General features: G+C 39.1%; 1 protein-coding gene across 1 annotated transcript in view; it reads left to right on the forward strand.

The window, feature by feature from the left end:
• Positions 1-1,521: 1,521 nt before the first annotated feature.
• The window catches only part of LOC120064512 (neuropilin-2-like), an 83,520-nt gene continuing 67,880 nt past the window's right edge, over positions 1,522-17,161 (forward strand). The window contains exons 1-4 of the mRNA XM_039015129.1: positions 1,522-2,422; positions 12,017-12,267; positions 12,439-12,620; positions 12,707-12,888. Of these exons, the coding sequence (XP_038871057.1) occupies positions 2,350-2,422; positions 12,017-12,267; positions 12,439-12,620; positions 12,707-12,888 (688 nt within the window). The 5' untranslated portion in view covers positions 1,522-2,349. The remainder of the gene's footprint in view (positions 2,423-12,016; positions 12,268-12,438; positions 12,621-12,706; positions 12,889-17,161) is intronic.

Genomic DNA, 17,161 nt, shown 5'->3' on the forward strand with positions numbered 1-17,161 from the left:
CTGGGTGGGTCCAGGGTGGGTACGTTATGGAGCGAGTAGCGGGTAGGCTCTGGGAACGATTGGTTTTCCTAACTGGATGGATGTAGAGAAGAAGCTTTGATGTGTTCAATGTGGCCGCGAGGGACTTTTCTCCCATCCTACTACTCCCAAATGGATTTCACTTTTTCTCAGCTTTCTCACTCTTATGGTTGAATTGATACAACGTTTCTCATCTCTTCTGGTTTTACGTTCCATATGTCCCGACTCCTCATCTCTTCTGGTTTTACGTTCCATATGTCCCGACTCCTCATCTCTTCTGGTTTTACGCTCCATATGTCCCGACTCCTCATCTCTTCTGGTTTTACGTTCCATATGTCCCGACTCCTCATCTCTTCTGGTTTTACGTTCCATATGTCCCGACTCCTCATCTCTTCTGGTTTGACGTTCCATATGTCCCGACTCCTCATCTCTTCTGGTTTTACGTTCCATATGTCCCGACTCCTCATCTCTTCTGGTTTTACGTTCCATATGTCCCGACTCCTCATCTCTTCTGGTTTTACGTTCCATATGTCCCGACTCCTCCTGTGTGAGACGTATGTACATGTGAGTGTTTTATAGCCCTATAGAAGAGATGAGGTTTTGATTGTAATCTGGCATATATCTTTAGTCTATCTTTCTGTCTCTTTCATGACAGGTTTTTTTTGTCGTTGTTGTGTAGCCCTGTTCTGTTTTATTGTTTTTTTCCACCTTATTCTGATTATTTAGAGTCTATCATCCCCTTGTTACGCTACTGTACATGGCATGCTGTCAGGGGGGTGGTGCGTTAAAATCACCAGCGCAGCCACACATTACCACATTACCGCTGCCTGAGCTGGCATGCCAAGCTATCACTACTGCAGTAACACAATGTCGGCATCTTCACAGTACAGTACTACTGTATTTCATACAAATACAATGGTTTGTGTCCTAAAAATGATTTGTTTTTCTTCTTTGAGTGGACACTAATGACTCCGAATGACTTTGTAACTCATAGGTTATCATAAATGTTTTTCTCCGTCTCAGTGTTTTTTTTTTTTGCTGACATCGTTATATCTCCGTACTTCCCTTATGATTTTGAATAACTGTTTGGTAATCCTATGACAGTGGTGGCTAGCGGGCGGTATAACGCCCTATTCCTCTTTTCTAAGAATAGAGAATTTATATCTAAGCATATACGTGTCTTGTCCACCGCTCTCTAGAAATACTAGGCCTTCTTTTTTTAACCAACCAGCCAGTGGTTACTGCATGAAGCCACCAACATGGTGTTTCACGACCCATGAGGCATGAGACTGTGTGTGTGTGTGTGTGTGTGTGTGTGTGTGTGTGTGTGCACCGCTTCTATTTTTCCAGTTCCTTGTCCGTCTTTTTTATAACTTAAAGAAAGAAAGCTGCAGCGGGCAGTGAGTGGTCCTCTTTAATCAGCGGCTGTGGGGAGGCGGGTCGAGGTGCTGACTGTAATGTGATAGCTGCTCCGCTCTAACGTTATTACATACACATGCTGGCTGCCTGCGCTCTCGCTGCTGGAAGACGGAGCCTTCAAAACTCAAGCCAGAATACTCCCGAGTAGAGCAGAGGGAAGGAGCTGTGTGCCTGGACAGCGGAGAGAGAACGGAGAGAGAACGGAGAGTTACGTCTAGATTATAGAGCACTGGGCAATAACGGCAATACGGAACGTTTTGGTTTGCATTCTATGAAAGATCGTTTTTACGTACGAGCCTTGAACAAATGGACTATTTCGTTTAGATTTGTGTTTTTTTTTGTTTTTGTGTTTTCTTTTCGTTTAAATTTTTTGGGACAAGTAAATGCGCCGGAGGAAGAAAGTCCAAAGGAAATACAAAATAAATATCTTCTCACTGGTTTGGAGACAACCAAAACACTCACTTCAGATATCAGCGAGCGAAAGCATCAATTCCGTGGACTAAAAACCGCTACGGATTTATGAATGAATTCATACAGATTTTTTATTTTAATTTTAACAGGTCCATAATTTCTTTGTTTTTTGAATATTATCTGGATGACATTGTGTCCTTTTTCTCTCCGTGATTCTGAACGCCGCAGTGGCCACAATAGTTTTGAATCTTCTAAATTATTAAATTGAAATAACGGGGCAAAAAATATTATTCATTTTAAATAAGAAGAAACAAAAGAAGTGTTAAGCGAGGGGGAATTGATATCGCCGTTGTGTTGAACACCTCAACCACAGACCGACGTCTTCCCGGTGGAGACGCGTGTTACTCGTGAGCGGAGAAAACAGTTTTGCACGAGGAAGAAGACTTTCACGGCGAGTTCTTCTCTCCGGGATTGGGGAAGGGTGAAACTTCACCTCCGAAAATGGATATATTACCGTGGCTCTGTGGATGTTTACTGGCGGTGTGTTTACCACAAATAGTTATCGGGGAAGAAGGTAAGTTTTTTCCCGGAGCGATACATTTGGGCTTTTGCCGCCCTACTACAACAACCAAAACATGTACAAATGTTCACGCAAACGTGTGATTTGAAACATGACTAAAACTGACATAAATAGGCTACATAACTATTTTACACTAAAGCCTTAGGACAATAAGAAGATAGTGATGTGTTTCCCTATACATTGTAGAGAAACGCTCGTCTAGTCCTCATGATTATAAGTCTAGTTTGGACGTGGATTGAAGCCCCTTTCGGTCTGTCACCATATGTTTTAGATTAGGCTATCAAGTCAAAAATCTCCGTGTTAACACATGAAGATGTTTATCCCTTACAGACAGTCATATAGTCAACGACGCATAGTGACAGCCGAACAATGTGTTATGTGTTTTAAACGCCGGAACTGTCAACCGGACTCTTATTTAGCGGAGGCTATTCCTCTTGCCGCAGGCATCATCGTGAGCCCATTAGTTCTCCGGGGGCCCGTCGTTGTATCTTCATTTTACACAAAAACATCTCTGATTTTAAAAAGGAACATACAATTACAGCCTAAATAGCATACCAATTTATCAAATATTTTATTAATTGAGATTATATTTAAAACAGTTTTAGTGTATTGAGTAAATTTTAAAACATGTATGTCATTTAGCAGACGCGCTTTAAATCAGAGCGATTTACATGAGCAAGTAGGGTCAAGTGCCTTGCTCAAGGGGACATCGACAGGGTTTTCCACCCAGTCGGCTTGGAGACTCAAACCAGAAGTCGTTTCGGTTACTGGCCCTACGCTCTTAACCGCTACGCTACCTGACGCCCTAGACCAAGCTCCCGTTCTTCTCTTGTCATCACGGCGTCTGTTGATAAGAACTGAACAGTCAGCGGTTTAACTTGACACGAGGCTAATCTAAAAAATCTGCGTTCGAGTTTTTTGTAATTAAAATCCAATATATTCTCTTAATCTCTCAGATTTAACCTTTGATTCTACGAGTGGATTATGTTTGGATTTAATTAGACCTGTCTTTGGTCTAATGATTTGTGTTTTATATGTTGTGATTAATTCATTTCAATGTGTTTAGTGGGAACTATAAGGTTTTATATTTCCATTAGTGACATGATTTATATTTTATTTGTCACAATCATTTAAAGTCTTGTTACAGTATTACCCCTCAGGAGCCTATTTAACTCCTAACAATCCATATAGCTCGTGACTAAAATGCGTAGGCAGTGTTTCAATTGATCGCTGTCAAATGACAGTTTGTTTAGCCAATCAAAACCTGATTTGTATCAGCGAGTGCACGCGACGTAGCCTACAGGGCAAAAACAACATTGGATTTGGCCCGGGATCCGTTTTGAAATGTTGTGGGTGTATGTAGTCGTCCCTTGAACCGGTGCTCGTTTTTGTCCGTTTGAAATGGCTTGACCTTAAATTAGATGATGTTCTTGAGAGCTGTAGAGACTGGGGCAGTTTGTAACAGATGAACCTGCTCTAGATATCCAGGACAGGGGACCAGTAGCCTCACTGGCAAAAAAAATCATGCTAAAACGTTTGGTGATGGGAAAACTTTTGTTTTTTTTCTTGTCTATTGAGATTTCACGGATCCCATCTCTTCAAAAATCGAATGGCATGTGGTTTTCTATTTAATCTCAAACATATTTCAAAGGTAGTTTTTTTTTTTTTTTACGTTAAAAACAAATATATAGATAGTGGGCTAATAATAACATGGGAATAACACGACGTTATATGGGATAATGTTACAGTAATTGAAAGACACTGCATTATCTTAACATTTTGCGAATAGACCCACTTTATAAATAATTTAACTTTATATCATCGTAATAACATAGTAGGCTGTAATAGCGCAACGTTACTCATCTTTATCCGTACAATCCATTTTCATTTTTGAATGAGCATAAAGCAAAGGGGTGTTATGTGGTTTTGAAATGTTCATACTACGATAAGTTACCCCATGTCACAGATGATAAGGTATTATCTTATCTCCATGATGAAAGTCTTTGAACTAATCAGATATCAGAGGCTTTTCCTTTGGGGGGGAGAAAACCAGTAGCTTAGCCTGGTAGCCTGGTAGTCTGGTAGCCTGGTAGCCTGGTAACCTGTTAGCCTGTTAACCTGTTAGCCTGGTAGCCTGGTAACCTGGTTGTCTGGTAGCCTGGTAACCTGGTAGTCTGGTAGCCTGGTAACCTGGTAGCCTGGTAGTCTGGTAACCTGGTAGTCTGGTAACCTGGTAGCCTGGTAGCCTGGTAACCTGTTAGCCTGGTAACCTGTTAGCCTGGTAACCTGTTAGCCTGGTAACCTGTTAACCTGTTAGCCTGGTAGCCTGGTAGCCTGGTAACTTGGTTGTCTGGTAACCTGGTAACCTGGTAGCCTGGTAGCCTGGTAACCTGGTAGCCTGGTAGTCTGGTAACCTGGTAGTCTGGTAACCTGGTAGCCTGGTAGCCTGGTAACCTGTTAGCCTGGTAACCTGTTAGCCTGGTAGCCTGGTAGCCTGGTAACTTGGTTGTCTGGTAACCTGGTAACCTGGTAACCTGGTAGCCTGGTAGTACTAGTACTACTCTCCTTACTTGATTTATACCCACATGAAGAGCTAGCCTAATTTAACCAGACTGAACACTGTGTGTGTGAGAGAGGGAGATAGCGAGAGATAGATAGATAGAGGGAAGGAGAGAGAGAGAGGGAAAGAGAGAGAGAGAGGCAGAGAGAGAGAGAGAGAGAGAGAGAGAGGTGTTCATTCTGGCTGGTTTAACCAGACTAGCTCATCATATGGGTAAATAAACAATTATTGGCTACTGTTAGTCAATTACAGAATTACAGACAGCAGTATCCATCCAGTCAGTATTTTCTACTGCAGTGTAGTCCAGTCCTTTCTCCTTTGGCTTGCCTTGCTGCAATAACTAGGGGCTTGGTCTGTTTTGTTGTGTTTGCTGGTCCAAATTGTAGTGTAGTGAAACTGTGTTCACTGTAGTGAAACAAAAGCCACCTGCTTAAATCTGCTGCTGTTTCTCTATCTGTTGATTTCTAGCAGTAAACAGCTGCACCGCAGGAATCCGCGCGAGTGTGTGTGTGTGTGTGTGTGTGTGTGTGTGTGTGTGTGTGTGTGTGTGTGTGTGTGTGTGTGTGTGTGTGTGTGTGTGTGTGTGTGTGTGTGTGTGTGTGTGTGTGTGTGTGTGTGTGTTTTCTCTCTCTCTGTGTGTGTGTGTGTGTGTGTGTGTGTTTTCTCTCTCTGTGTGTGTGTAGACTTTTTCATGTGAAGCAACAGTTTGAGAGGATAATTATGTTGTTGTTTTGGTCATGGATTTATCCTCCCTCAAATAACTTATTTTGTTTGTATTCACACTTTACATCAGGAGATGTCTCATCTCAATTCCATTACAATAGATTTTCCTCCTCTGGCTTGTACACAGTGGTATAAAATGTATTTAAAATGTCATTAGATTTGGTCCTAGTTCTGTGCAGCCCGACGACGCACCATGTTACGGTAGTTAAAGTAATGGGCTGCTGCAACTGCTTCACTATGGTGGGGGAAATGGAACGGGGAAATGGAGCGGGGAAATGGAGCGGGGAAATGGAAAGGGGAAATGGAACGGGAAATGGAAGGGGAAATGGAACGGGAAATGGAAAGGGGAAATGGAACGGGAAATGGAAGGGGAAATGGAACGGGAAATGGAGCGGGGAAATGGAACGGGAAATGGAAGGGGAAATGGAACGGGAAATGGAGCGGGGAAATGGAACGGGGAAATGGAGCGGGGAAATGGAACGGGGAAATGGAAAGGGGAAATGGAACGGGAAATGGAAGGGGAAATGGAACGGGAAATGGAAAGGGGAAATGGTGGAGGTGTGAAATGAAGGTGTGATGGAGGAGGTGTGTCTACAGATACACCGTTTTAATGAAGGTGTGGAGGAGGAGGTGTGTCTACAGATACACCGTATTAATGAAGGTGTGATGGAGGAGGTGTGTCTACAGACACACCATATTCTGACCTGGATGATATTGTTATTCATGTTATTCACCTGTTATTCACCTGCTATTCACCTGCTGTTCACCTGTTGTTCACCTGTTATTCACCTGTTATTCACCTGTTATTCACCTGTTATTCACCTGTTATTCACCTGCTGTTCACCTGTTATTCACCTGTTGTTCACCTGTTATTCACCTGTTATTCACCTGCTGTTCACCTGTTGTTCACCTGTTATTCACCTGTTATTCACCTGTTATTCACCTGTTATTCACCTGTTATTCACCTGCTGTTCACCTGTTATTCACCTGTTGTTCACCTGTTATTCACCTGTTATTCACCTGTTATTCACCTGTTGTTCGTTTTGCGTGGAGATCAAAGAAATGAAGGTGTGATGGAGGAGGTGTGTCTACAGATACACCGTATTAATGAAGGTGTGATGGAGGAGGTGTGTCTACAGACACACCATATTAATGAAGGTGTGATGGAGGAGGTGTGTCTACAGACACACCATATTCTGACCTGGATGAAACGATGAATTAGGTGGAGCAACCTGTTGGTTCCAAGTTGAAGAACATCAAATTTCTTCATATATTAATGACACCATTCTCCATTGTAATTTGCTACTTGATAAGAGCTATTGATAAGAGCTGTTGATAAGAGCTATTGATAAGAGCTGTTGATAAGAGCTATTGATAAGAGATGTTGATAAGAGCTGTTGATAAGAGTTGTTGATAAGAGCTGTTGATAAGAGCTGTTGATAAGAGCTATTGATAAGAGCTATTGATAAGAGCTATTGATAAGAGCTATTGATAAGAGCTGTTGATAAGAGCTGTTGATAAGAGCTGTTGATAAGAGCTATTGATAAGAGCTATTGATAAGAGCTGTTGATAAGAGCTATTGATAAGAGCTATTGATAAGAGCTGTTGATAAGAGCTGTTGATAAGAGCTATTGATAAGAGCTGTTGATAAGAGCTATTGATAAGAGCTATTGATAAGAGCTATTGATAAGAGCTATTGATAAGAGCTGTTGATAAGAGCTATTGATAAGAGCCAATGATAAGAGTTATTGATAAGAGCTGTTGATAAGAGCTATTGATAAGAGCTATTAATAAGAGCTGTTGATAAGAGCTGTTGATAAGAGGTCTTTAAAAAAAAATTACGCAATTTTTTTTTAGGTAAATGAGTAAGCTGTTTGGATAAGGGAATTGTAAATATAAATGCCAATTGTTTCCGATCTATTTTAACCTTACGATCGCTAGAGACAAATGTGAAACCAGTGATATGGCAGCAAACTGAGTCATATCAACAGATCACTTTTTCCGCAGTGAAGTTAATGGAATGCTGGCCTTATAACTTTGCAGGGATGACATGTGTAAACCCAAGCTGTAGGCTTCTGTAGCCATGTATAGAGCCAAACTTACTGAGTTGATTTAGGAGTTCTAGATTGCTTTAATTATATGCCTATACTTTTCACAGTATTTAAAAAAATAATTTGTAGCGTGTTAAATATTAGCCACAATCAGTAACCACCGTCAGTTATACCCACATACATTTATAACTGTCACTTTAGTGTTAGTTTCCTCACATTTATAACTGTCACTTTAGTGTTCGTTTCCTCACATTTATAACTGTCACTTTAGTGTTCGTTTCCTCACATTTATAACTGTCACTCTGGTGTTCGTTTCCTCACATTTATAACTGTCACTTTAGTGTTCGTTTCCTCACATTTATAACTGTCACTCTGGTGTTCGTTTCCTCACATTTATAACTGTCACTTTAGTGTTCGTTTCCTCACATTTATAACTGTCACTTTAGTGTTCGTTTCCTCACATTTATAACTGTCACTTTAGTGTTCGTTTCCTCACATTTATAACTGTCACTTTAGTGTTCGTTTCCTCACATTTATAACTGTCACTCTGGTGTTCGTTTCCTCACATTTATAACTGTCACTTTAGTGTTCGTTTCCTCACATTTATAACTGTCACTCTGGTGTTCGTTTCCTCACATTTATAACTGTCACTTTAGTGTTCGTTTCCTCACATTTATAACTGTCACTCTGGTGTTCGTTTCCTCACATTTATAACTGTCACTTTAGTGTTCGTTTCCTCACATTTATAACTGTCACTTTAGTGTTCGTTTCCTCACATTTATAACTGTCACTTTAGTGTAAGTTTCCTCACATTTATAACTGTCACTTTAGTGTTCGTTTCCTTACATTTATAACTGTCACTCTGGTGTTCGTTTCCTCACATTTATAACTGTCACTTTAGTGTTCGTTTCCTCACATTTATAACTGTCACTCTGGTGTTCGTTTCCTCACATTTATAACTGTCACTTTAGTGTTCGTTTCCTCACATTTATAACTGTCACTTTAGTGTTCGTTTCCTCACATTTATAACTGTCACTTTAGTGTTCGTTTCCTCACATTTATAACTGTCACTTTAGTGTTCGTTTCCTCACATTTATAACTGTCACTTTAGTGTTAGTTTCCTCACATTTATAACTGTCACTTTAGTGTTCGTTTCCTCACATTTATAACTGTCACTTTAGTGTTTGTTTCCTCACATTTATAACTGTCACTCTGGTGTTCGTTTCCTCACATTTATAACTGTCACTTTAGTGTTCGTTTCCTCACATTTATAACTGTCACTCTGGTGTTAGTTTCCTCACATTTATAACTGTCACTTTAGTGTTCGTTTCCTTACATTTATAACTGTCACTTTAGTGTTTCCTCACATTTATAACTGTCACTTTAGTGTTCGTTTCCTCACATTTATAACTGTCACTTTAGTGTTCGTTTCCTCACATTTATAACTGTCACTTTAGTGTTCGTTTCCTCACATTTATAACTGTCACTTTAGTGTTAGTTTCCTCACATTTATAACTGTCACTTTAGTGTTAGTTTCCTCACATTTATAACTGTCACTTTAGTGTTCGTTTCCTCACATTTATAACTGTCACTCTGGTGTTCGTTTCCTCACATTTATAACTGTCACTTTAGTGTTCGTTTCCTCACATTTATAACTGTCACTTTAGTGTTAGTTTCCTTACATTTATAACTGTCACTTTAGTGTTTCCTCACATTTATAACTGTCACTTTAGTGTTAGTTTCCTCACATTTATAACTGTCACTTTAGTGTTCGTTTCCTCACATTTATAACTGTCACTTTAGTGTTCGTTTCCTCACATTTATAACTGTCACTTTAGTGTTCGTTTCCTCACATTTATAACTGTCACTTTAGTGTTCGTTTCCTCACATTTATAACTGTCACTTTAGTGTTCGTTTCCTCACATTTATAACTGTCACTTTAGTGTTCGTTTCCTCACATTTATAACTGTCACTTTAGTGTTCGTTTCCTCACATTTATAACTGTCACTTTAGTGTTCGTTTCCTCACATTTATAACTGTCACTTTAGTGTTCGTTTCCTCACATTTATAACTGTCACTCTGGTGTTCGTTTCCTCACATTTATAACTGTCACTCTGGTGTTCGTTTCCTCACATTTATAACTGTCACTTTAGTGTTTCCTCACATTTATAACTGTCACTTTAGTGTTCGTTTCCTCACATTTATAACTGTCACTTTAGTGTTAGTTTCCTTACATTTATAACTGTCACTTTAGTGTTAGTTTCCTCACATTTATAACTGTCACTTTAGTGTTAGTTTCCTCACATTTATAACTGTCACTTTAGTGTTAGTTTCCTCACATTTATAACTGTCACTCTGGTGTTCGTTTCCTCACGTTTATAACTGTCACTTTAGTGTTAGTTTCCTCACATTTATAACTGTCACTGTTAGGATGAATCAAAACACTGTATATTTTTTTTATTTACCAATATATTTAGTGTGTAAAGGCTCTACAAACCTGTTTCTATATTATTCATCAATACTTTCCCAACCTTAAATAATAACATCAGAGTATTTTTAAATCTACCAATTGGTGCCGAAAAGGAGCAGAATATGTGTGTGTGTGGGTATTTACATCGTTTTCTTTCATTGAACCATATGTTCTACTGAGTCTGACGCAAAGAAAACGAAAATACAGGTACATCAGATTGTAAAAGGATGGTTTTAGACACAGTACATGTAATGAAAACACTACTGACTGAAAACTCCATGAGAAAATCAATGAAGTTAATTCAGAGATCTGTAGGTACTGAACGAGATGCACGACTCCGCCCCCTTAACCATGGGAGTCGTTGTCCACTTAGGCGGGAAGGCAGGCGACACGCTTAGGTCCAAAATAAGCCCATAAAAACACATTGGGTTTTGTTGGTACTTTTGAATACCTACTACTGAGAAATGCGTTGGAAAGGCGTGTGTTGGAAAGGCGTGTGTAGGAAAGGTGTTTGTAGGAAAGGTGTTTGTAGGAAAGGTGTTTGTAGGAAAGGTGTTTGTAGGAAAGGTGTTTGTAGGAAAGGTGTTTGTAGGAAAGGTGTTTGGAGGAAAGGTGTTTGTAGGAAAGGTGTTTGTAGAAAAGCCATTTGTAGGAAAGGCGTTTGTAGGAAAGGTGTTTGGAGGAAAGGTGTTTGTAGGAAAGGTGTTTGTTGGAAAGGTGTTTGTAGGAAAGGTGTTTGTAGGAAAGGTGTTTGTAGGAAAGGCGTTTGTAGGAAAGGTGTTTGTAGGAAAGGTGTTTGTAGAAAAGGTGTTTGTAGGAAAGGTGTTTGTAGGAAAGGCATTTGTAGGAAAGGTGTTTGTAGGAAAGGTGTTTGTAGGAAAGGTGTTTGTAGGAAAGGTGTTTGTAGGAAAGGTGTTTGTAGGAAAGGCATTTGTAGGAAAGGTGTTTGTAGAAAAGCCATTTGTAGGAAAGGCGTTTGTAGGAAAGGTGTTTGTAGGAAAGGTGTTTGTAGAAAAGGTGTTTGTAGGAAAGGTGTTTGTAGGAAAGGCATTTGTAGGAAAGGTGTTTGTAGGAAAGGTGTTTGGAGGAAAGGCGTTTGTAGGAAAGGTGTTTGTAGGAAAGGTGTTTGTAGAAAAGCCATTTGTAGGAAAGGTGTGTGTAGGAAAGGTGTTTGTAGGAAAGGCGTTTGTAGGAAAGGTGTTTGTAGGAAAGGTGTTTGTAGAAAAGCCATTTTGTAGGAAAGGTGTTTGTAGGAAAGGTGTTTGTAGGAAAGGTGTTTGTAGAAAAGGTGTTTGTAGGAAAGGTGTTTGTAGGAAAGGCATTTGTAGGAAAGGTGTTTGTAGGAAAGGTGTTTGGAGGAAAGGCGTTTGTAGGAAAGGTGTTTGTAGGAAAGGTGTTTGTAGGAAAGGTGTTTGTAGGAAAGGTGTTTGTAGGAAAGGTATTTGTAGGAAAGGTGTTTGTAGAAAAGCCATTTGTAGGAAAGGCGTTTGTAGGAAAGGTGTTTGGAGGAAAGTTGTTTGTAGGAAAGGTGTTTGTTGGAAAGGTATTTGTAGGAAAGGCGTTTGTAGGAAAGGTGTTTGGAGGAAAGGTGTTTGTAGGAAAGGTGTTTGGAGGAAAGGCATTTGTAGGAAAGGTGTTTGGAGGAAAGGTGTTTGTAGGAAAGGTGTTTGGAGGAAAGGTGTTTGGAGGAAAGGCGTTTGGAGGAAAGGCGTGCGTAGGAAAGGTTTGTGTAATTTGTTTCCATATCTAATTAATGTATAGTACGCTACTTTCCGTGCTGTTAGAAGAGCTGGTATACTCCATCCTGTTAGAAGAGCTGGTTTACTCCATCCTGTTAGAAGAGCTGGTTTACTCCATCCTGTTAGAAGAGCTGGTCTACTCCATCCTGTCAGAAGAGCTGGTCTACTCCATCCTGTTAGAAGAGCTGGTCTACTCCATCCTGTTAGAAGAGCTGGTATACTCCATCCTGTTAGAAGAGCTGGTATACTCCATCCTGTTAGAAGAGCTGGTATACTCCATCCTGTCAGAAGAGCTGGTATACTCCATCCTGTTAGAAGAGCTGGTTTACTCCATCCTGTTAGAAAGCTGGTTACTCCATCCTGTTAGAAGAGCGTCTACTCCATCCTGTAGAAGAGCTGGTCTACCCATCCTGTAGAGAGTGGTCTACTCCATCTGTTAGAAGAGCTGGTATACTCCATCCTGTCAGAAGAGCTGGTCTATCATCCTGTCAGAAGAGCTGGTCTACTCCATCCTGTTAGAAGAGCTGGTCTACTCCATCCTGTCAGAAGAGCTGGTATACTCCATCCTGTTAGAAGAGCTGGTATACTCCATCCTGTTAGAAGAGCTGGTCTACTCCATCCTGTTAGAAGAGCTGGTCTACTCACTCCTGTCAGAAGAGCTGGTCTACTCCATCCTGTTAGAAGAGCTGGTATACTCCATCCTGTCAGAAGAGCTGGTCTACTCCATCCTGTTAGAAGAGCTGGTTACTCCATCCTGTTAGAAGAGCTGGTCTACTCCATCCTGTTAGAAGAGCTGGTATACTCCATCCTGTTAGAAGAGCTGGTCTACTCCATCCTGTTAGAAGAGCTGGTCTACTCCATCCTGTCAGAAGAGCTGGTCTACTCCATCCTGTTAGAAGAGCTGGTCTACTCCATCTGTCAGAAGAGCTGGTATACTCCATCCTGTTAGAAGGCTGATCTACTCCATCCTGTCAGAAGAGTGGTATACTCCATCCTGTCAGAAGATTGGTCTAGTCCATCCTGTCAGAAGAGCTGGTCTACTCCATCCTGTTAGAAGAGCTGGTTACTCCATCCTGTCGAAGAGCTGGTCTACTCATCCTGTCAGAAGAGCTGGTATACTCCATCCTGTCAGAAGATCTGGTCTAGTCCATCCTGTCAGAAGAGCTGGTCTACTCATCCTGTTAGAAGAGCTGTCTACTCCATCCTGTCAGAAGAGCTGGTCTACTCCATCCTGTTAGAAGAGCTGGTCTACTCCATCCTGTTAGAAGAGCTGGTTACTCCATCCTGTTAGAAGAGCTGGTATACTCCATCCTGTCAGAAGAGCTGGTATACTCCATCCTGTTAGAAGAGCTGGTATACTCCATCCTGTTAGAAGAGCTGGTATACTCCATCCTGTTAGAAGAGCTGGTATACTCCATCCTGTTAGAAGAGCTGGTATACTCCATCCTGTCAGAAGTTGGCTGATAGTGTCTGTGACCATGGACATACTGAATGACAACAACCACACACCACACACACACCAACACACACACACACACACACACACACACACACACACACACACACACACACACACACACACACACACACACACACACACACAACACGCTGAATGTTCCCACTAAGTGAGACATTCTAACACCATTTTCCTCTCTGTGGAATTCCTTCCCTATATAAGTACATAGTTCCCTGTTTTGGAGATTCCTTCCCTGTTTGTGAGATTCCTTCCCTGTTTGGGAGATTCCTTCCATGTTTGTGATATTCCTTCCCTGTTTGTGATATTCCTTCCCTGTTTGGGGATTCCTTCCCTGTTGGGAGATTCCTTCCCTGTTTGGGAGATTCCTTCCATGTTTGTGAATTCTTCCCTGTTTGTGAGATTCCTTCCCTGTTTGGGAGATTCCTTCCCAAACATGTATTATATAGGGTAGTGTATTATAGAGGGTATTGTATTATATAGGGTAATGTATTATATAGAGTAGTGTATTATATAGAGTAGTGTATTATAGAGGGTAATGTATTATATAGGGTAATGTATTATATATGGTAATGTATTATATATGGGTTTGTATTATATGGTAGTGTATTATATAGGGTAATGTATTATATAGGGTATTGTATTATATAGGGAATGTATTATATATGGGTTTGTATTATATATGGTAATGTATTATATATGGGTTTGTATTATAGAGGGTCATGTATTATATATGGGTTTGTATTATATAGGGTAGTGTATTATAGAGGGTAGTGTATTATATATGGGTTTGTATTATAGAGGGTAATGTATTATATAGGGTAGTGTATTATATATGTAGTGTATGATATGGTAATGTATTATATAGGGTAGTGTATTATATAGGGTAGTGTATTATATAGGGTTTGTATTATAAGGGTAATGTATTATATATGGGTTTGTATATATAGGATAGTGTATTATATAGAGTAGTGTATTATAGAGGGTAATGTATTATAGAGGGTAGTGTATTATATATGGTAATGTATTATATATGGGTTTGTATTATAGAGGGTCATGTATTATATATGGGTTTGTATTATATAGGGTAGTGTATTATATAGGGTAATGTATTATATAGAGTAGTGTATTATATAGAGTAGTGTATTATATAGGGTAATGTATTATATAGGGTAATGTATTATATAGGGTAGTGTATTATATAGGGTAGTGTATTATATAGGGTAATGTATTATATAGAGTAGTGTATTATATAGGGTAATGTATTATATAGGGTAATGTATTATATATGGTTTGTATTATAGAGTAGTAGTATTATATATGGGTTTGTATTATATAGGGTAGTGTATTATATAGGGTAGTGTATTATATAGGGTAGTGTATTATATAGGGTAGTGTATTATATAGGGTAGTGTATTATATAGGGTAGTGTATTATATAGAGTAGTGTATTATATAGGGTAGTGTATTATATAGGGTAGTGTATTATATAGAGTAGTGTATTATATAGGGTAATGTATTATATAGAGTAGTGTATTATATAGGGTAATGTATTATATAGAGTAGTGTATTATATAGGGTAGTGTATTATATAGAGTAGTGTATTATATAGGGTAGTGTATTATAGAGGGTAGTGTATTATATAGAGTAGTGTATTATATAGGGTAGTGTATTATATAGGGTAATGTATTATATAGAGTAGTGTATTATATAGGGTAGTGTATTATATAGGGTAATGTATTATATATGGGTTTGTATTATAGAGGGTAATGTATTATATAGAGTAGTGTATTATATAGGGTAGTGTATTATATATGGGTTTGTATTATAGAGGGTAATGTATTATATAGGGTAGTGTATTATAGAGGGTAGTGTATTATATAGAGTAGTGTATTATAGAGCGTAATGTATTATAGAGGGTAATGTATTATTAGGGTAGTGTATTATATAGGGTAATGTATTATATAGGGTAATGTATTATATAGGGTAATGTATTATAGAGTAGTGTATTAATAGGGTAGTGTATATATAGCGTAATGTATTGTATTTGGGTTTGTATATATAGGGTGGATTATATAGGGTAGTGTATTATATAGGGTAATGTATTATATAGGGTTTGTATTATAGAGGGTAATGTATTATAATGGGTTTGTATTATAGAGCGTAATGATTATATATGGGTTTGTATATATAGAGTAGTGTATTATATAGGGTAATGTATTATATAGAGTAGTGTATTATATAGGGTAGTGTATTATAGAGGGTCATGTATTATATAGGGTAATGTATTATATAGGGTAGTGTATTATAGAGGGTCATGTATTATATATGGGTTTGTATTATAGAGGGTAATGTATTATATAGAGTAGTGTATTATATAGAGTAGTGTATTATATAGGGTAATGTATTATATAGAGTAGTGTATTATATAGGGTAGTGTATTATATAGAGTAGTGTATTATATAGGGTAATGTATTATATAGAGTAGTGTATTATATAGGGTAGTGTATTATATAGGGTAGTGTATTATATAGAGTAGTGTATTATATAGGGTAATGTATTATATAGAGTAGTGTATTATATAGGGTAGTGTATTATATAGAGTAGTGTATTATATAGAGTAGTGTATTATATAGGGTAATGTATTATAGAGGGTAGTGTATTATATAGGGTAGTGTATTATATAGAGTAGTGTATTATAGAGCGTAATGTATTATATATGGGTTTGTTTATATAGGGTAATGTATTATATAGAGTAGTGTATTATAGAGCGTAATGTATTATAGAGGGTAATGTATTATATATGGTAATGTATTATATATGGGTTTGTATTATAGAGGGTAATGTATTGTATAGGGTTTGTATTATAGAGGGTAATGTATTGTATAGGTAATAGTGTGCTATTTTGCTTTAAGTTAACGTGTCTCCACATGTTAACTCTTCCTAAAGGACTGAATTACTTTCTGCCAATCAACATCTGTTGTCAGCCTAGTGGTTTTCTGCTCTGCCTTCTCCCACGGTACAGTTACACACGTAGAGCCCTGGCCTTGTTTACGCTGTGTGTGTGTGTGTGTGTGTGTGTGTGTGTGTGTGTGTGTGACAGAGAGAGAAAGCTTTTTCCTCTGAGGTAGGCTGTAGTCTATCGCGACCTGGGCCAAGTCTGTGTGCAGATGTGCCCCCCCCCTCGATATGTGTTCGTTTACTTTCACACGCTCACTCTTTCAGAAGGGGAACATTTCTCTCACCTGCCCTACCCTTTAAGCGTCAGAGCTTCTCAGCAGACTGGTTGTCTGGGAGAGAGACAAGTCACACACACACACACACACACACACACACACACACACACACACACACACACACACACACACACACACACACACACACACACACACACACACACAAACACACACACATCTGAGACAGCTATGGTGTTTTAATGCCCTGTCAGACTACTCCAAACCACTAACTGACTTATAAATGACGTTAGTTAGTTGTCCCACGTGTAAATCCTCCTTAGGCCCACTGTGTGTGCGGAACCTTCAATGCCTTTTCTCGTCAAATCCCTCAGCCTCCAACCCCAGATTAATGTGATCTGCATCACAGCTATACTATGAAGGACTCCCAGCTCAATGCTAAACTATAGCTACAGCAGCCAACAGCCAAATACCAGCTCAATGCTAAACCATAGCTAAAGCAGCTAGCAGCCAAATACCAGCT

This window comes from Salvelinus namaycush, chromosome 19 (assembly GCF_016432855.1).
Source record: "Salvelinus namaycush isolate Seneca chromosome 19, SaNama_1.0, whole genome shotgun sequence".
In the NCBI taxonomy this organism is placed as follows: domain Eukaryota; kingdom Metazoa; phylum Chordata; class Actinopteri; order Salmoniformes; family Salmonidae; genus Salvelinus; species Salvelinus namaycush.